The 21,668-nt window shown below is 39.1% G+C and overlaps 2 protein-coding genes across 3 annotated transcripts in view; both read left to right on the top strand.

Annotated features, from left to right (window-relative positions):
* The window catches only part of LOC106871718 (DIS3-like exonuclease 1), a 37,056-nt gene extending 33,178 nt beyond the window's left edge, over positions 1-3,878 (top strand). For both annotated transcript variants that reach the window (XM_014918328.3, XM_014918329.3), the window contains 3 exons: positions 809-986; positions 3,032-3,157; positions 3,485-3,878. In XM_014918328.3, the coding sequence (XP_014773814.2) occupies positions 809-986; positions 3,032-3,157; positions 3,485-3,634 (454 nt within the window). In that variant the 3' untranslated portion in view covers positions 3,635-3,878. The remainder of the gene's footprint in view (positions 1-808; positions 987-3,031; positions 3,158-3,484) is intronic.
* Positions 3,879-8,163: 4,285 nt separating this feature from the next.
* Positions 8,164-21,668, top strand: part of LOC106871715 (uncharacterized) — a 22,977-nt gene continuing 9,472 nt past the window's right edge. Inside the window, exons 1-8 of the mRNA XM_089363766.1 lie at positions 8,164-8,233; positions 10,561-10,732; positions 12,746-12,983; positions 14,468-14,532; positions 14,687-14,911; positions 16,667-16,894; positions 18,105-18,387; positions 20,876-21,030. Of these exons, the coding sequence (XP_089219892.1) occupies positions 8,232-8,233; positions 10,561-10,732; positions 12,746-12,983; positions 14,468-14,532; positions 14,687-14,911; positions 16,667-16,894; positions 18,105-18,387; positions 20,876-21,030 (1,368 nt within the window). The 5' untranslated portion in view covers positions 8,164-8,231. The remainder of the gene's footprint in view (positions 8,234-10,560; positions 10,733-12,745; positions 12,984-14,467; positions 14,533-14,686; positions 14,912-16,666; positions 16,895-18,104; positions 18,388-20,875; positions 21,031-21,668) is intronic.

Raw genomic sequence — 21,668 nt, 5'->3', positions numbered from 1 at the left:
GCACCATGCCACTCAAGCAAGAGAACCCAGTCATAGCTATCAGAAAATTTCTGCAGCCACATCACCCCTAACATCTGGCCACCTAACTCCCCAGACTACAACCCCCTTGATTATTATGTGTGGGGTGTCAGTTGATGAACCGAAGGCAATGATTTTGGCAGCAGTGACTATCCAGAAGAGTTGCATGAGATTCCGAAGTCACCTGGAGGCCATGGTTGAAGCCAATGGCAATTTTATTGAATGAATTTACTCTTTTAGTATTTCAAAATATTTTAATGTAATTTTGGTAAATATATCTGTCAAAATGAGATGGCAGTGTTATTTTCATTTTTGTGTAACTTAGATGACAGTTTATTCACTGCACCCTATATATATATATGTGTTTTCTATGTTGAAGTTAAGCCCACCTCTAACCTTGTATCGAAATCTTCTACGTTCCACATGTCAACTATTACCCATTAAGATGTTATATCTGGTTCGGCAGTCAAAATCAGACAAAAATGCAAAAGCTGCTTGAAAAATAACCTCGTTATGGGAATTTCCATTCAAACGCCCGATTGAGCTCACAAAAATCGATGCCAACTGAGCATTATCGAGTTTTCAAAAAATTCTGGCCTTATATTTGAACTTCGGGACATGTGATCTACCTATGTGCCAAAAATCATTAAAATCAGTTGGACGGTGTGGGTGGAGTTAGAGTAACCCCCAAACACACATACACCATTACACATTTATGTATATAGATATATTTATAAACAGCTATTTCCTTGAGATGAATAAAACACAATTTATTTCTTATTTCCACCAGCTTTGGTCTGAAAGGTCCAGTTTATTTGAAAGACAAGCAAGATAAAGTTGTAGAGTTCTCCGCAGCAAATCAAAAGATGGAATGGTCTCATGGCTCCATAGCCTGTGGGGATACTCATGTTACAGTTATAAGTCGCTCTGGCAAAAAAATGAAGTTTACTCTCTTGCAGCACATAACTGTAAGTCATTTATTCATTTACTTATTACTCATTTACATTATTTACATTTGACGGATATTTGTCCTCATCTTGTTTGTTGTTAACACAACGTTTCGGCTGATACACCCTCCAGCCTTCATCAGGTGTCTTGGGGAAATTTCGAACCTGGGTTCTCATTCCTAACGATGTTACTATTATTATATTATTATTATTATTATTACTATTATTAATCAGGTCGCTGCCGTGAATCGAACTCGGAATCTTGAGGTTAGTAGCCCGCGCTCTTAATCACTACGCCATATGCCCGTGGGCACCTGACGAAGGCTGGAGGGTATATCAGCCGAAACGTTGTGTTAACAACAAACAAGATGAGGACAAATATCCGTCAAATGTAAATAATGTAAATAATTCCTCATCTCTTAAATAGAGAACTTTATTACTCATTGTTCTAATAAAAAAAAAGGGGGAACATAAGCTGTAATCTGAAGGGAGCAGAATGAATGATTAAGCTGAGGTGTTGTCAAGTTGCCAGTGTTAGTGAAAATGGCCCAGATGATACAATACTGGACTTGAGTATTAATTAACTGTTAAAAGATACCTAGATTTTTTTTTGAGCTGTATAGAAGCACAGTAATGGTTTTGTAGCTCGTTGTTGTTATGTTACCTATATAGGGGCATAATTGTGGAGGCGCGATGGCCCAGTGGTTAGGGCAGCAGCGGACTCGCGGTCATAGGATCGCAGTTTCGATTCCCAGACTGGGCGTTGTGAGTGTTTATTGAGTGAAAACACCTAAAAAAGCTCCACGAGGCTCCGGCAGGGGATGGTGGCGAACCCTGCTGTACTCTTTCGCCACCTCTTTCTCTCACTCTTACTTCCTGTTTCTGTTGTGCCTGTAATTCAAAGGGTCAGCTTTGTCACACTGTGTCACGCTGAGAACTATGTTAAGGGTACACGTGTCTGTGGAATGCTCAGCCACTTGCACGTTAATTCCACGAGCAGGCTGTTCCTTTGATCGGATCAACTGGAACCCTCAACGTCGTAAGCGACGGAGTGGCAACAACAGGAGCATAATTATAGTAGTTCTGTTGAGGTTCATTTACTATTTACTGAGATGCCAAGGTTCTCGTCTGTTGATCAGATCATTAAATCATTGACATCGTACATGTTGTAAACGTGTCTCACTGTCATATAAGTGATGTCTTTTGTTTCCAGTCTGCTATGAAAATATGTCCAGCCAGCCAGCCATGGGAAATATTACTTTACTTGAAAGCAGACAAGGATTGACAATAGAAAGGGCATTTGCCTGTAGAAAATCTACCTCATCAAATTTTATGTAACTCATGGGAGCATGGAAAAGTGGACAACAACAATGACAATGAGGATGATCCTTCTCTCAAAGTTGGCTGTGAGTCCATGGGAAATCACCAATTGGACTGAGGGTCACACTGTAAACGGCTGCTTTTGAAAGGTAGAAACCAGCCAGTAGACACATTTGATTGGTTTCAGCAGTTGTTGTAGTTAGGTCTGTAAATAAGGGCTGCAGATATATATGCTTTTCTCTAATGAACAAAGTTGCTAGTAATGTTAACCTAGACAGGAAAGATTAACCCTAACATTGGCCATATTAAAAAGGATTTAGTTTTTGTGTGCATGGGGAAGGGTGTCTATTGGGGATAAGGTCACCTTGTTAAGATCCAATGCCTCTTTCTTATTTCATTAAAATGGTAGGATGAGTTGAGGGACATTCTATTGTTATATAGAGATAATCAGTTTGGATTGTGTTCCATTATTGTTGCTGTTGTTTAGCTACAAGCCTGATCCAGTAAACCTTCTATCAACATAACCGTGGTTATCTTGTCTTATTTCTTCTTGGCATAATGTATCTAGGGCTACATTGTTCAATATTTCTTTGGGGTTTTTTTTTAAGATGATAGGATGAAGACTATTTCTTCTAGCAATCAATCAGATGGTCACATTGAGACTTTATCACTGAAATCTGTGACTGACTGATATCAGGTGAAAATAAACTTTATATATATATATAATTTTTTTTTTTTTGTTTTAGGTAATTATTTCCTTGGAATTAGTCAATGCTCATCAACCAAATGTTAAACTGGAGCTGCTTTCTGATAAACCAATTCTTTTACAAAACCAAAATCAAACTGATCTAAAAGATATGTTTTCTAAAAAGGTAAATATATATGTGTGTGTGTGTATCCTTATCATCATCATCATCACTTTAACATCCACTGTGCATGAGTGAGGGAGAATTTGTTGAAGCAAATTTTCTATGGCTAGATGCCTTTCCTGTCACCAGCTCTCACCTTTTTCCAAGGAAGATGATATTTCCCTATCATCAAAGTTGTTTTGCATGGAAGATTGAAAATATACAACATCACTCGTATTATAGTGTTGCACAAGGTTTGTTTGATCAAGAACTGACCTTGGGCTAAGCTATTACGTAACTCAATGAAATCGAATTAAAAATATAATTCTTTGTTTCTTTTCCTCTTTTCAGGATGTAAATGCCTTGAGTGCTGCTGAAATAGCGGCTGCCTCAGTGAACTCATTTACTCATCTGAATACAGAATACAGACAATCTGAGGCTGAAAGTAGTTTGTATGAAGTGTTTGAATCTTTCCAGGAAATGGGCATCATGTCCGTATAAGGAAGTGGATTTTGTTGAACCAGTTTTGTACATTTTGACCAAAATGGGTGATTGTTGTAAATATTTGTTTGTACATACACATGTATATGTCTGTTGTGGGTATGTGTGTGTGTGTGTGTGTGTGAGTATTTGTGCATGTGTGTTTGTGTGTGGACGTTTGTCTTTTTTTAGAAATTTCTAAGATTTAAAAAAAAAAATAAAACTTTACACACGAAACCCCTTGAACATTTAGAATGATTTTTAATGCGTTGTTTGTTGTTTATTTTTCCTGTTACAAATTCTATATTGTTGTTTGTCTCTAGGTCACGCCTGACCGAACAGTCGTTGTTGTCATCATCACCACCGCCGCCACCGTCATCGTTTAACATGTTTTCCATACTGGCATGGGTTGGACGGTTTGACATGGAACTGTCCAGCTGGGAACTGCCCCTCCTAATGCCAACCACTTATCAGAGTGTGCCGGATACATTTTACATTCCACTGGCATGGGTTCTTTTTATTTGGCACTGGCACCTGAAAGAACATACCTTTATGTGTGGAAGACAGCGATTTTACTTAGGTTCATGCATCATATCAAGTACAGGAAATCGCCACATCCCCTAGTCCCTCATCAGTTCCTCAGTGGGGCCCAGCATCTGAAGATCTTTTCTCACATCTTCCTGGGTCTACCCATTCTACAGGTACCCTCCACAATTAGAGCCCAGCACTTCTTTACACAGCTGTCCTCATCCGTATTAAAACTATCTCACACATGACCATCTCTTCTGCTTTTATTATATATCAGGAACTACACATTACCCTGTTCATCTTTCTTTGTGGAATACATCTACACAGGAAATCTATAATCAATAATCAAAGTTATTCTAAGCATGACCATACTGTTATTTTTAAAAGAAGAAAAGGTGTGTGATTTGAGGGAAATTTGGCATCTATTTCAAGTCAAGCAAATTGAGATACTACATAGAGGCATCCTTTATGTTTTCTTAGGGTATGGAAGCAAAGTCTAGAATCGAAGGGCCTTAGGGTTGACCCAGCCAAAACCAAAGTCTTAGTAAGTAGGAAGGCTGTCAAATCACAACCTCCTTCAGGTAGATAGCCCTATTCGATCTGTAGAAAAGGCGTGGGTAGAATACTCCATACTCGGTGTAAGCTATGGACACATAAAAGGTGCAGCAATATCAACGAAAGGTTAACCTGGAAAATAGTTTTTGTGTGTGGCAGATGCACAGGGGCAATAAACACTGATGATGTACAGAAAACAGATTCCATCACATGACAGAGGGAAAAAACTAGAAGTAGTTAATAACTTCTGCTACCTAGGTGGCTAAGTCTGTAGTGGGGGAGATTGCTCTGAGAGTGTAGCAACTAGAGTAAGAATAGCCTGGGCAAAGCTCAGAGAGCTCCTACCTCTGCTGGTAACTATGGGCCTCTTGCTCAGGGTGAAAGGTAAACTGTATGATGCATGTGTACAAACTGCTATGCTACACGGCAGTGAAACATGGACCATGAATGCTGAGGACATGTATTCTAGTATGATCTGCTGGATGTGTAATGTCAGCTTGCATACACGACAGAGTGTAAGCACTCTGAGAGAAAAGTTGGGCATAAGAAACATCAAATGCGGTGTACAAGAGAGATGACTGCGCTGGTATGGTCATGTGTTATGTATGAATGAAGACAGCTGTGTGATGAATTGCCACTCCCTAACTGTAGAAGGAACCTGTGGAAGAGGTAGACCCAGGAAGACATAGGATGAGGTGGTGAACCATGACCTTTGAATATTGGGCCTCACAGAGGCAATGACAGGAGACTGGGACCTTTGGAGATATGCTGTGATTGAGAAGACCTAGCAACTAAAGTGAGATTGTAGCCACGTATGTCCAACCCTGTTAAGAATACCCCTGATGCGTCGGGTGATATGATATGCTTGAGAAGACCTGTTGAGTCAAGTAAGCTGGGGCCGGTGCTCCCTGACTGGTTCCCGTGCCAGTGGCATGTAAAAAGCACCATCCGAATGTGGTTGATGCCAGGTCTGCCTGACTGGCTCTTGTGCTAGTGGCATGTAAAAAGCACCAACCGATCGTGACCAATGCCAGTACCTCCTGACTGACTCATGTTGGTGGCACATAAAAAGCACCACCGAAATGTGATCGTTGCCAAGTCTGCCTGACAGGCTCCTGTGCCAGTGGCATGTAAAAAGCACCCACTACACTCTCGGAGTGGTTGGCATTAGGAAGGGCATCCACCTGTAGAAACTTTGCCAGATCAGATTGGAGACTGGTGCAGCTGCTGGCTCTCCAGACCTCAGTCAAACCATCCAACCCATGTCAGGATGGAAAACAGACGTTAATCGATTATATATATATATATATATCATCATTTACCATCCGGTGTCCATGGGTTGGACAGTCTGACTGGGCTGGCACACTGGAAGGCTGCTCCAGGATCCAGTCTGACTTGGCTTTCTATGGCTGGATGCCCTTCCTAACACCAACCACTCTGAGAGTGTAATGAGTGCTTTTATGTGCCACTGGCACAGGTGCCATTTCCATGATACCAGTATCTGCCATGAGTGTGATTTTGCTTGGCTTGATAGGTCTTCTTCTCAAGCACGACACAATTCCAAATATATATATATATATACTAGCAGACATATCTGGTGTTGTTTGGGATTTAAATGGCATAGTTTGTATACATGGTACAGTTAAGTTGAAACGTGATACAGGAAAATGCAGCATTGATGACAAAACATTTGTGGAGTAAATGAAGGGCTAATTCGACTAAGTGACATGTTATGCGTATGTTTGGAAGATTCCAGGCCCTAACCTTGTTATGGAAAAGTGGGTGGGGGTGTGTTATTTTTGAATACACCAAAAAGCTCTTGGAAGATATACTCACCTTTGCAGCTGTTGGTACTGCCACTACCACACTGAATAATCAACAGACATAGAAACTACATCTATTTGATAAATTAAGCCTGTGGGCACACTCAGCAGCACCACATGAGAGAGATCTACATGAAAGAAATGACGTGGGAAGGTGGATGGGTGGGGTATTGGCAACGAAGTGCTTGCAAACAACACTGTCAGTTTGGAATCAATAGTTGTGGTTCACCTGAGCACCCCTTTGCATAAACTGTGTGCGACCATTGTGAGGACAACTTAGCTCCCTAAGGAAAACAATTCGGCATGCAAGATCCAGGATCCAGTCTGATTTGGCTCTCTACGGCTGGATGTCCTTCCTAACACCAACCACTCCGAGAGTGTAATGAGTGCTTTTACGTGCCACTGGCACAGGTGTCATTTGCATGACATCGCTTTCTGCCACGAGTGTGATTTTGCTTGGCTTGGTGGGTCTTCTCAAGCACGACACAATTCCACTGTCTCTAACTAATGTAGTTGGTCTTGGACACCATAAATTAATAGGTTAATGTATATGTGATATTTTGGTTTTTATACTGAAGCTAAAAGAAAATAGTTGAATAGTTGCTCAGGATTTAATATATTTCAGCATATTTTTCATAATAAACATAGTGCATTCCAAACGTATTTTATTCCAACAAATTGCTACCTATGGTACTACAAGAATAGGCTATCATTGCTACCATTTAGACAACGCAGTTTGAAGTCTTAATCGGTTCATCCACTTAATACAATCTACTTATACAATTTCAGTAGCTGTTTTTTGCAATTTGAACAGAAGCAGTGCATAGACCATGCGGGCAGTCGTACGTACCCCAGAAAAAGGAGCTTTCTTTTCCCAAGGGCACCGATACTCTTTATGTGAAAAATACATAACTAATGTATGTTCCCAGTTAGGAGAAAATCAATTGCGAACTTCAGCGGTTGTGAGGGTTTACACACACAGAGACACATCCTCAGTTGTATCTATCTATCTCTATCTCTCCCTATATATATATGCATTTAACTGAGAGAAGACAAATGTAATAATTGGCATAAAAGTTGCAATCCATCACCTGGGCTTAAAAGTCATCTTTGATTTGCCTTTCATTGACAGGTAATGAATAGTCATACACATTGTTGAGAGGAATCCAACCCTCTCTCTCGCGCACACGATGTTTGTGTTCAGTTTCAGTCAACCAAATCCATTCACAAGGGTTTGTCCAAACACACTTGCCTAAGGTGGGGTGCGGTGGGACTTAAACCGAATGGTTGTTAAGAGAACTTCTTTAACTACTCAACTGTGTGTATGTGTCACTAATTATAGACATTGAAAAATTTAATAAATGTATGCAGGATTCAGAACCATAGTTTCGTTTCAAGCTCGCAAGTTACCGTGTAAATCCTTCCATTAGGAGGCAAAGCGCAACTAAAATACGTAAAACGAAAATAAATAAATGGGTTTATTTATGTTTAAAATACTTAATCCTTACATTAAATTATAGTTTCATCTTTGAGTAATATATATCTAAATATATTTTAAACAATTATGCAACAATAAGATAATTAAACCAAACAATCAAAACTATTAATTGATTATAATTTACTTTCATTATAATCTCCGAAACTGTGGCTTAGTATGTTATACTCAGCTTTACAATGTTTCCATATATAAACTCGAACACAAAAATGGGCTGATGTGAGTTGCTTTGGTTTTGTTGGTTTTAAACTAATGGTAAATAATAATAATAATAACTATAATAAGAATAACCATAAGAACAATAGGGTTTTGAATATTGGCACTTAGCCCCCCTCTTCCCCTTCTTGTGTCTTTGGTTGATGTCAATATTTTCATCAATTCAGTTGTAATTGGAAACAAAACAATATAAACACATATATAGAAGTTTAAGGAAAAATATACGTGTGTTAACGTTGTTCTTTGTTTTTGAATCTAAACGTGAGTGAATTAAAATATCCTGCAGCATGGAATCGAAACTAGCACCTTAGACCTTTACCGCTCTGCCTTTTCTTTGTTAAGAATAAAAATAAAGCTTGTAGAGAAGGGTTTATTGCAGTCGATCAAAGTAAAACGTTGGCATTTTCGGCATTTATAGTCTGCAAACGGATGCGCTATTTTCCACATTTTCCTGTTATTTTACCTCTCGAGTTCAGATCTCACTCGGAGCAAATTTATTTATTTATTTATTTATTTTTCAAAGGAGGTAAAATAAATGCCGGTCATGTACTATAGTCGATCTAATGGACTATTTTACTAGGTGGGATGTGAGTTGTTCAAGAATGGGTTGTAAGCAAGTGACAAGTGGAATAAAGCTTATAACTTTATACGAGCATGGTTAGGTGCATGTTTCTTTTGAACATCGAAGCTGGGTGCTGGACAGAAATGCTTCTTAAACACTAGTCTAATCGATTCCATTCTCAGAAATATGATGTCTTATTCATATATTGGACCATCCTGCTCATTCTAAGTTCTGACCAAATTTTGCTTCCCTCTCTTAAACGATGTAACTAGCGTAAGGTGGATCGTTTAGTGGCTAAGGTATTTAGCTCGCGATCGTAAGGTCGTGAGTTCAATTCCTGGCAGCACCTTGTGTCCTCGAGCGAGACGCTTTATTTCGCATTGTTCCAGTCCAGTCACCTGGCAAAAATGAGGTGCTACTAAAGCAGCGCGGACCCGAACGCGCAGTCGCGCGTCCGCGCTAGCTAGTCGTGAGTGGTCGATCCTAACCCTAACCCTAAACACGTATTCATTTTCACACGCGGGATAGGGTTAGGGTTAGGGTTAGGATCGACCACTCAAGACTAGCTAGCGCGGACGCGCGACTGCGCGTTCGGGTCCGCGCTGCTTTAGTAGTACCCAAAAATGAATTGTACCTATAATTCTAAAGGGCCAGCCTGGTTACATTTGGTGTGTTGCGCTGAATTTTCCTGAGAGCTACATTAAGGGTACGTGTGCCTGTGGAGAGCTCAGCCACTTTGCACGTTAATTTCATGAGCAGGTTGTTCTATTGATCAAATCAACTGGAACAGTTGTAACTTACGGAGCACTCAGCCAGCCTAATGTAAAACTAGAGTAAGGTCTGTTACATCATGGCAGACACGAGGTTAAACAACATTAACAAAAGTGATCACAAATTTTACAGTTCTATATTTAAGAGATGAGGAATTATGTACATTATTTACATTTGACGGCTATTTGTCATCATCTTGTTTGTTGTTAACACAACGTTTCGGCTAATATACCCTCCAGCCTTCATCAGGTGTCTAGGGGAAATTTCGAACCTGGGTTCTCATTGTAAAAGTATTTTTTGATGTTATTATTATTATTCAGTAGTTTTATTTTTATAACGTGCTTTCACTTCACTACCGAGCGCAGCTCTGTATGCCTTGGGTATGTGCTGTGGTTTGCTGTGATGCTCTTATGGTTACTGTATTGAAAGTGTTTTGCGTAGGATGTGTGCAGTGCCCAGTAGTGCAATTTTCTGTATGGTATATACATTTGTAAGTCCTGGTGTTTTTGTTATGTATTTGTCTATTATTATTATTATTATTATCATTATTATTATTATTATTCAGTTCACTACTTGGAATCGAACTCGGAATCTTGGGGTTAGTAGTCTGCACTCTTAACCACTACGCCACGGGCATATTGGTGTAGTGGTTAAGAGCACAGGCAACTAACCCAAAAATTCCGAATTCGATTCCAGGCAATGACCTCAATAATAATAATAATAATAATAATAACGTCGAAAAATACCTTAGGAATATATATGCCATGGAAACCAGGAAATTGGCTCTCATGAGTCAGCATGACTCGGAAAGGTTACTTTTTTTATACTGCAGTAGTTACCATGAGAGAAACTGTCATACTGGCTTTTGGTGCAAAATGCACTCTTGTTTATATTGCTAGTGGAGAGATGAATCCTTGCCACCTCCAGTGCTGAGGTAATAAGAATCATGATTTATATTTCAACTATAATAAATTTATTTTTTATTTTATTTTTGCAGGAAATCAAAAGAATCTACCAACATTGTTAATCATATAATGATGTCTGAAGATAGTGAAATAATTTCTATGGGTGGTAAATCACTTACCTGCTGTGACTGCAATTGCCACCTAACGGATTTGGTTGAGCTTAAGTCTCCAAATAATGAATCTGAAGTTAATCAAAATCCACAGGTATGCATTGATGTATATGGCAATGTCTTTATTTTCTCTGATTTGCATCCTCCTCCTTTTACATGTGCTTTTTTTGTGTGCATGGGTTGAACAAAGTCTTCTCCAGCTGGGTGCGTTTGCCACTTGCTTAACTGTTATTTTTTTTGTCATCTTCTTCATAAGGTTCAACATTCTGAATTCAACTTTTGCCACTTCTGCCCATCTCTTCAGAGACTTCCTCTGTTCTAGTTTCCTTCCTCTTCTGTATCCAACTGTCATCTTCCATGCACGTCATCATTTCTAGTTCAATATTTTTGTATAAGGTGGCGAGCTGGCAGAAACATAAGCACGCCAGGCGACATGCTTAGCGGTATTTCATCTGCCGTTATGTTCTGAGTTCAAATTCCGCCAAGGTCGACTTTGCCTTTCATCCTTTCGGGGTCGATTAAATAAGTACCAGTTATGCACTGGGGTCGATGTAATCAACTTTATCCTTTTGTCTGTCCTTGTTTGTCCCCTCTATGTTTAGCCCCTTGTGGGCAATAAAGAAATAAGAAACGTTAGCATGCCGGGCGGAATGCTTAGCGGTATTTTGTCTCTCTTTATGTTCTGAGTTCAAATTCCGCTGAGGTTGACTTTGCCTTTCATCCTTTCGGGGTCGATAAATTAAGTACCAGTTGCGTATTGGGATCAATCTAATCAACTGGTCTCCTACTCCAAAATTTCACGCCTTGTGCCTAGAGTACTCTTTTACTTATACACTCACATACATATATACATATACACACACATGCATATATACGACGGGCTTCTTTCAGTTTCTGTCTACCAAATCCACTCACAAGGCTTTGGTCGGCTCGAGTAGAAGACACTCGCCCAAGGTGCCACACCGTGGGACTGAACCCGGAACCATGTGGTTGGTAAGCAAGCTACTTACCACACAGCCACTCCTACGCCTACAAAGAAAAGAATATTTTTATATACTATACAGTGTTCTTCTCATCTCCAGTTTTTTCTCTCAGTTGATACACATATGCATGCAAGCACGCGTGTGCCCGCACGCACACACACACAGACACACACATCTTTGTCTCTCTTTGTTTAGTGTCTCTTTCTAACTAGCAGTGGTTACAACTGCCATTCAGTTCCTGACCGACTCACTGGCAAAACAATAATTATGGCTGTGCAGTTAAGAAGCTTGATTTGTTACCATGTGGTTTCTAGTTCATTTCTACTGTGTGGCACCTTGAACATATGTCTTCTACTATTGCCCCAAGCCTGCCAGACAATGTGTAAGCCTGTTGGTGTGCTAACAGAGAGCTTATAAAGTATTTTGCCTGGATTAATACTCCTCATTAATAACTGTGTTATATATATATATATATATATATATAAAATTGATATAAACAGCTAGGTGCAATGTGATACCATAAAGGAAAAATTTAATTGTCACTAAGGGTGCTAGAAATAAGAGTTAAAATACTCTTAATGTAAGAAGAGTGCAAATATATGCATACACTCACACACACACACACACACACTCATACACAACTAAATCATCATCATCATAGAACGTCCATTTTCCATGCAGGCATGAAGTGGTTGAGTATTCCACAAACAGTCTGACTCAGTGTGGGATAAACCAAACTTTCAGATTATGGGTATACTCCATGTAATGGGCCACCAAGCAGTTCTCATTTATCCAGTTTCACTGACTAGGCTTGGGTCAACCTGAAGAATATGGTAAATGACATTGGCCCAAGATTCCACACTGTAGGATTGAACTTTGAATGTTGTGATTCTAAAGCAAACTCCTTAACCATTTGACCATGCTACACACACACACACATGCATACACACATGCACTCACCCACATATGCATGCATATATACGTGCACACACACATACCCACCCACTTGTACTCACCTACACATGAATGCATATATATGTATGTACATACATGTGCATGCACACACACACAAATGCACACTGGTATAACAATAATTTTTATATTTTTGTTTTCGAAATATTTAGGTGCCGGCATCTGATTCTAGCATGGAAAGTGTCATGAAAGAGAATGCTGCTTTGAAAGCGGCTCTGGAAGATGCTTGGGGAAACCATGCAAGATTACTTTACAAGCAAAAAATGATGCGCAAAGAATTTGATCTGATGGAGGCAGAACTTTATAATTATCGCAATAAAAATGTTGCACACCATCAAAGCAAATGTGATATATCCACACAAACAGCCTTAGACTCAAACTTCACTTCTGGTAGGTTTACATTTATAACTGTTTAATAAGCAAACACACACACGTTTCTGCCCTCTTGTTTTCTCTCTCTCTTCTCCCCTCTCTTTCTCTTCTCCCCTTCTCTCTCTTTCTTTCTCTGGCTGGGTATCTATGTACCTCCTCTACAGCAAAACACCTGTTACTGTCTCTCTGCCACACTCTAACCATTTGTCTTCTGACACAAAATCACCTCCTCCATTGCACCCTTCTTTCTCCAAGATTCCTTGTCTTGCAAGTTACTTGGTGACTCTGCCAGTGCTGGTGCCATGTAAAAAGCATCCAGTCCACACTATAAAGTGGTTGGCATTTGGAAGGGCACCCAGCAGTGAAGACCATGCCAAAACTGACCTCACCTGTGCTGGTGCCATGTAAAAAGCACTCAGTCTACTCTGTGGGGTGGTTGGTGTTAAGAAGGGTATCCAGCCATAAAAACCATACCAAAACAGGCACAGAAATCTGGTGCAGTCTTCCGCCTGGTCCGCTCCTGTCAAATCATCCAACCCTTGCCAGCATGGAAGATGGACACTAAATGATGATATGTTTTATATATATATATATATATATATATATATATATATATACACATACATACATATATATTGTATATATAGGTGCAGGTGTGGCTCTGTGGTAAGAAGCTTGCTTCCTAACCATATGATTCTTGGTTCAGTCCTACTGCATGGCACCTTGGGCAAGTGTCTTCTACTGTAGTCTTGGGTCAGTCAAAGCTTTGTGAGTAGATTTAGTAGAGCTGGTAGACGGAAACTGAAAGAAGCCCATCATATACATCATCATCATCATCATCATCATCATCGTTTAACGTCCGCTTTCCATGCTAGCATGGGTTGGACGATTTGACTGAGGACTGGTGAAACCGGATGGCAACACCAGGCTCCAGTCTGATTACATATGTACATATATATATATATGTATATGTAAAAAGCACCCACTACACTCTTGGAGTAGTTAGCGTTAGGAAGAGCATCCAGCTGTGAAAACATTGCCAGATCAGATTGGAGCCTGGTGCAGCTGCTGGCTTTCCAGACTTCAGTCAAACTGTCCAACCCATGCCAACATGGAAAGCAGATGCTAAATGATAGTGACGAAACAGAAAACAGGTAGAATATTTTGGCCGGATATGACTGGTTTAAATTTTAAAGGGCTAAACATCACAACAGCAATTTCAAATTAACCAGTAGCTTTCCTTTATATCCTTAATTGCTATGTCTGTCAACTTGAGTCACAGATCCTTGGTCTGGGCTTATTCTAGGAATATCATCTTTCACCCCTGCATTCTTTTCACCTAACACTTTTTCATAATAGCACTTCAGGGCACCCTATTATAGGCACACTTCTCCCCTACAGTGTTTTGGTTTTCTTTTGTACACATGCCTTGCAATCAAGCTCATCTAAACATTTTAAAATGCAAAGAACAAACGATAACGAAATATTTTTTGAATTTGTAGATGCAGATTCCATAGAGGAAAATGATGGCAAAGATCGTCCTTTGCCTGATTGGATTACTATGAAGGTAAAAAAAGATTCCTCATCCTTCTCCTCCCCACCTCATCATCATCATCATCCTTATCATCATCATCACACCACCACCAACAACAACAACAATACCAGTGATGTTATTTTTGTTATTTTTCAACTGATTTTTTTGTTACATTTATTAATTTTAGCCAGAATCTCAGTCTGTTGCTGAAAGTGTGAAAGATGTAGCAGAGATGATGGTGATAGAACTTGATATGGAGAAAGAGAAGACTTTAGATGGTGATTCCAATGTTGCCACAGGATCGAGTATGGAGAATCACCCAGTCGATTGTTTTAGTTCTGACTCACCTTTCGTCTATGATTCTTCTTCCGGAATGTACTATGACCACACCAGTGGTTATTATTATGATGCTGTAAGTATTCTGTTTCCATTTATAATTTTCCCTTATTTTCAAGATGGTGCAACTGCAGAGACTGGACAGTGTCAGACAAAACATCTAATTATATACAGGCATTGTTTTAGTCCTCGTTGATTTTAATTGGAGTTAACATCCACCCTGCCTCATATTACATCAGCTTTACTTTGTGTCACATCAGCTTTATGTTGTGTTAATAATGAACATTAATCAGGGCTAAAACACTTTTTTCTGTTATTTGCTGTAGTTTTGTGGTTAAAATCATTGATACATTGCAAGAAGTGAATGTTTGCAAGATTGGATATATTTCAAGCAAAGGCAAACTGAGATCAAATTGTACAGAAAGTGGTGATTTTCAAAAGCATAATATAACAGATAAGGTTAACAATTCAAAACATTTCTCCTTCAGTGTTTATCTCAGAAACATTGGCATAGAATTTGGAGTGGGTTGGTGGATTGATTTAAAATGTATTTATTTCTGTCCATCTTCAGTAAAGTACATTGATGCCTATAGGCGTGGGAGTGGTTGTGTGGTAAGTAGCTTGCTTACGAACCACATGGTTCTGGGTTCAGTTCCACTGCGTGGCATCTTGGGCAAGTGTCTTCTACTATAGCCTCAGGCTGAGTGGATTTGGTAGACGGAAACTGAAAGAAGCCCATCGTATATATGTATGTATATATATACATATATATATATATATATATATATATATATATATATATATATGTAAATGTGTGTGTATATGTTTGTGTGCCTATGTTTGTCTCCCCCAACATTGCTTGACAACCGATGCTGGTGTGTTTATGTCCCCCTAATCTTAGCGGTTCGGCAAAAGAGACCGATAGAATAAATACTAGGCTTACAAAGAATAAGTCCTGGGGTGAATTTGCTCGACTAAAGGTGGTGTTCCAGCATGGCCACAGTCAAATGACTGAAACAAGTAAAAGAGAAAGAGTAAAGAGAATTGTATATATTACCAATTTGTGACTGTCCATCTTTATAAACTATCTACTTATTACTATATAAGGATCCCTGTTGGTCACTGTTGACTATGCAACTGCACATTTATGTCCAAATACATGGTTGAAATTTTTTGGGGGAAGACCAGTACTTGGCCCTACCCTCTCCCTGTTACAGATGTTTGTCTAAATAAACGGCTACCAATTTAGGCCTATACAGTTTGGAATAAGTGTTAGAACACTAAAGACTCACAATAGACACTTCAAAGCATCTTGACTTCTCTGTTAAAGTTCTGCTGATTGGTACTTTTTTTTTTAATCCTTAAAAGATGAAAGACAAAACTAACTTTGATGGGATTTTAACTCAAGAAACAGAGTGTTAAAACAAATATAGCACATAAGGTATTCTATCCATGACTCACTCTAATAACTCTACCATTTCACCTCCATTTATGACCACCCATCATTATTTCCAGTCTCCAGATCTTATTTTGTGTAGAATGCATATTTCTGCCCATCTTTTCACACTGACCTGATCAGGCTGAATATGTGCAGCTTATATTTTCTTCTGGCTAAAATCTCTTTTTCAAACTGATGTCCAAGGAATGGTATTTTTGTGGATAGAAATCAGTCAATGAAGTTCCCAAAATTGAATAAACTCTGTGTGAAGTGCTTTTGGTTGGAAGTTAAAAAAACACAAAATGCAAAAAAGAAAAAAAACTCCTATATTTAAGAAGTTGATGTTATCAGATTGTGGTGACACAAATTGTTTGTTTATTTTACTTCATTCAGAATTCCACATTATACTACGATCCACGTACGGGGACATACTTCTATTACAACTATACAACCAACGAGTATAAGTTCCATTCTAAAGTTGATTCCACAACCTCTGAGAACATCAATGAATGTGAGTCTCATTTGAGTGACTCTTCTTTGAAGAGTAAGACAGAAGACTCCAGTGAGTTAGAGGAAGGAGAGATCAAAGAACACAAGAAAAAGAAATCAAAGAAAAAATTGGTAAATATATTCTGTGATTTTATTTCTGTTGCCTTTTAATGTCTGAAGACCGACTCGTTAATGTATCAAACAATGTATGTTGTTATATTGTTGCAGTCCACTTAACTTGGGACACCTAGTTATGAGATAGGTATTACGATATATATATATATATATATATATACCCCACCAAAAGCCATCTCTATTCATTTCTTCAAATATATATATGTGTGTATGTATGTATTTAATTGTATGTATATATATATATATATATATATATATATATATATATATATATAAATATATCATCATCATCATCATCACATACATATATGTATGTATATATATATATATATATATATATATATATATATATATATATATATATATATATATATATATACATACATATATTTATATATATATATATATAAAATCGAAAAAGGATAAAATCTTTTACAAGAATTTTATCAGGAAGCTAGTGTGCAAAAAAATTTGTAAGGGAAATTTCTATTCCCAAGAATATACTTATTCGTTTATATATATATAAAGGGCATTACTACAGAATAATGCCACACACTGGACTTCCCCCCCCCCCAAAAAAAAATACATTTTAGTACCGAATGCGAGGAAAACAACTTTTGAAAGAAACCAACATTTAAAAAAAAATAAATTCGCCCTTTATATATATATATATATGTATCATTGACTTACATGAAAACATCATCAACAATATAGTTATTACTTAATTAACTGTAGCTCTTGAATTAATTTAATTGAATGTGATCAGGAAATCATTTCCTCAAGTACAACTTTAGAGATGTGTTAACTAAATCAGCATTGCAGTTATAAGTGTAACATACATGGCTGGGTGGTTAAGAAGCTCACTTTGCAACCAAGTGATTTTGGGTTCAGTCCCACTGTGCAGCACCCTAGGCAAGTGTCTTTTAATATAATCCTGGTGGAAGCTGTGTGGAAGCCCATTGTATATGTGTAGGTGTGTGTGTGTGTGTGTGTGTGTCTTTGTGTCTGTGTTTGTCCCAACCACTACCTGACAACTGGTGTTGGTTTGTTGTTATCCCCTGTAACTTAGTGATTTGGCAATAAAGACCAATAGAATAAGTGTCAGGCTGGGGTCCATTTGCTCAACTAAAAATTCTTTAAGGAGGTGCTCCAGTATGTCCACATTGAAATAATAATTTTAAAAATCCCTTTTTCTCTCCTTAATCAGAAAAAGAAGCAGAAACACAGCCACAAGCACAGTTCTGACCTTCCAGTTGATCAACAATGGGAAAGTTGCAGCACACACCTGCTATCAGCAGAGGACAATACAAACACAAGTACAGAATTTAATCCTGAAGGCTGTCATTTGACAGCTGCTACTGTTTCCTATGGCATAAGCCCTCCACAAAGTTTATCTGAGAAAGAGGAAGCTGACTATCTCGCATGCCAAGAACTTTATGCTCAGTCATCAAAACCAATAGAACCTGAACAGTTTTACTACAAGAAATCAGGTACAGTTACTAGCCATCTTCTACAATTGCTCTCTCTTCTATTCACTCTGTTGGTTTCGTCATGTTGCCCTCAATGAACAGGGATGACATAGATGGGGGAGGACCCTTTTGCTTTGCAGGAGTAAAAGGCAACCTCACTAGTGTTGGCACCAAAATAAAATGCATCTTGTATATTCTGTTGAGTGGTTTCTGAATGTTTGGAATCGAACTAAATTCGACGACTGGCACCCATGCCAACGTTGTCTCCTTCATTGGACATGAAACTCGGCTTGCGAAGACCTGTTGGGGCAAGCGAAAGTGAAATTGTGATGGCATCTGTGCCTAGCATCGCCTTCCTGGAACTTGTGCCGGTGGCACGTGTAAAGACATTCGAGCGAGATCGTTGCCAGTGCTGCTGGACTAGCTCCTGTGCAGGTGGCACGTAAAATACACCATTTTGAGCGTGGCCTTTGCCAGTACCGCCTGACTGGCCTTCGTGCTGGTGGCACGTAAAAGCACCCACTACACTCTCGGAGTGGTTGGCGTTAGGAAGGGCATCCAGCTGTAGAAACTCTGCCAAATCAGATTGGAGCCTGGTGTGGCTATCTGGTTCACCAGTCCTCAGTCAAATCGTCCAACCCATGCTAGCATGGAAAGCGGACGTTAAACGATGATGATGATAATGATAGAATCAAGATATGCCACTAGTTGTGCACCTGATTCCTCTTATACCCAGTTTTTCTTTCAATTCATTTGTACTCCATTATCTAAACATAAAACCATTATACAAGTAGCAGAGTATGCTTGCTTCATTTCTTTCCATTCTTTGCCCCTTGTTTCTCATTCACTGCCCATGTTTCACTCTCATGCGATATTGCTCCTTATACATAGAACCTTTTCTTCATTCAAAGAAAGAATCACTCTGTTTCCAGTTGAGATAATAATTCTCTGAACTTTTTCTACCTTGTTCTTACTCTAGCAACTCTTTTAAAGTATCCACCTCATTGCTTAATAAGGTCACTTAATTAAGGGAAACTATCAACTACTTCTACAGTACATTCCAAGTATTTTAAATAATGTATTTCATAGGTGCTCTTATTGTTAACTGTTTCTTATTTCTTTACTGCCCACAATGGGCTAAACATAGAGGGGACAAACAAGGACAGACAAAGGGATAAAGTCGATTATATCGACCCCAGTGCGTAACTGGTACTTATTTAATCGACGCCGAAAGGATGAAAGGCAAAGTCGACCTTGGCGGAACTTGAACTCAGAACGTAACGGCAGACAAAATACCGCCAAGCATTTCGCCTGGCGTGCTAACGTTTCTGCCAGCTCTGTACCTTATTCTTAACTGTTTCTGTGCAACTGCTGCATACAAAATATTCTTTCTCTGTCAACCTATCTTTGATCCCATTACACCCCTTGTGCACCCTTGCTCTCTCTCTCTCTCTCTCTCTCTCTCTCTCTCTCTCTCTCTCTCTCTCGTTCTACTCTACCATCCTATTTATACTCTGATCCCCGTTCCTTGTGAGTATGCCCTGGCACTTTGCCACTATCTCTCTCTTGCTCTCTTTTGCACTCTCGCACTCTTCCACTCTCTTTTTCTTTTGCTTTCTTGTATCTCGTCTACAGCAACACACCTATTACTGTCCTCATTCTCTCTCTCTCTCTCTCTCTCTCTCTCTCTCTCTCTCTCTCTCACCATATATCTCCTCTACAGCAAGACACCTGTTTCTGTCTCTCCATCTGGCACAAGATCACCTTCTCCAATGCCCTCTCAAAGGATCTTTATCGTGCAAGTTACTTGGTGACCTTGCCAGTGCTGGTGTCACTTAAAAAAACACTCACTCCACTCTGTGGGGTAGTTGGTATTAGGGAGGGCATCCAGCTGCAAAAACTGTATCAAAACAGACACTGAAGCCTGGTACAGTCTTCTGATTAGCCAGCTCCTGTCAAATCGTTCAACCCATGCCAGCATGCAAAGTGGACATTAGATAATGATGAAATTCTTAGCTTTACTGAATACTAAACATCATCATCATCGTTTAACGTCCACGTTCCATGCTAGCATGGGTTGGACGATTTGACTAAGGACTGGTGAAACAGATGGCTACACCAGGCTCCAATCTGATTTGACAGAGTTTCTACAGCTGGATGCCCTTCCTAACGCCAACCACTCCGAGAGTGTAGTGGGTGCTTTTACATGCCACCGGCACAAAGGCCAGTCAGGAGGTACTGGCAACGGCCACGCTCGAAATGGTGTATTTTATGTGCCACCTGCACAGGAGCCAGTCCAGCGGGACTGGCAACGAACTCGCTCGAATGTCTTTTCACATCCCACTGGTAATGGTCATGCTCAAATGGTGCTATTTACGTGCCCACTCTATTAATGGCAATAATAGTGTTCCTGTCTTCTTTTCTGCTAACTAAAACTTTTGCCCATTAAAATCTACTTTTTAATCATCAATTATTTTTAATTACTTTTGTTGTTTTAATTACATTGCAGATCCCTGCGATTTGTGGCCAGCTTGTGTTCGATTAATTGTGACAAAATCTAGTTATTTAAAAATTGGTAAACTCTTCCTTGTCACATACACAGGAGCTTCCATTGGTCAACGAGACAAAGACTTAATACAAATTATGGACTCTGGCAAACCAGGAGTAAGTTGCTTATTTGTTTGTTTAGCCCCAAGTCAATCCCTATAAAGCAAATTTATGATCAAAGGCATTCTAGCCATGACCATCTTGTCCATTTTCCTGCAATATGTACCTTAGACTTTTCAATGTATTCTTTTAGTACAGTGATTTCGAGTTTGAGAGTGATTTAGCTGCTATTACTAGCATATTGAGTTACCATGCAGAGGCTGTTCATGTGCAGTTGTGGTTTAGTTTTTAACAATAACAGACAAAACATTTAAAAAGCCTCATTTCTTTTTTTTTTTTTTGTAAGCGTATAGCAGAATTGGTAGAGCACCAAGCAAAATAACTTGTGACATTTGGTTATGTTCCACTACACTGAGTTCCAATTGGACTAGTTTAACACCCCACCCTCCCACTCCAACTGACCCATTGATGCCTTTAGCAGAGTCCACTTCTTGTCACTCATAAAAAAAATAATAAAGTACATGCAATCACATTGAGGCCAGACAGAGGTGCTGTGACCACACAAGTGTTCATTGACCAGACAAAGCTGCAGTGACCTCATAGCGATTTTTGTTACCATAGTGACCAGACAGAGATGTAGTGACTATATAGATGTTCATTGATTATACAGAAATTCAGTAACTTTAATGACTACA

The sequence above is a fragment of the Octopus bimaculoides genome, chromosome 15 (assembly GCF_046866305.1).
Source record: "Octopus bimaculoides isolate indiv1 chromosome 15, ASM4686630v1, whole genome shotgun sequence".
NCBI lineage: Eukaryota > Metazoa > Mollusca > Cephalopoda > Octopoda > Octopodidae > Octopus > Octopus bimaculoides.
The sequence above is the reverse complement of the archived record's forward strand: the minus strand, read 5'-3'. Positions and strand labels throughout refer to the sequence as shown.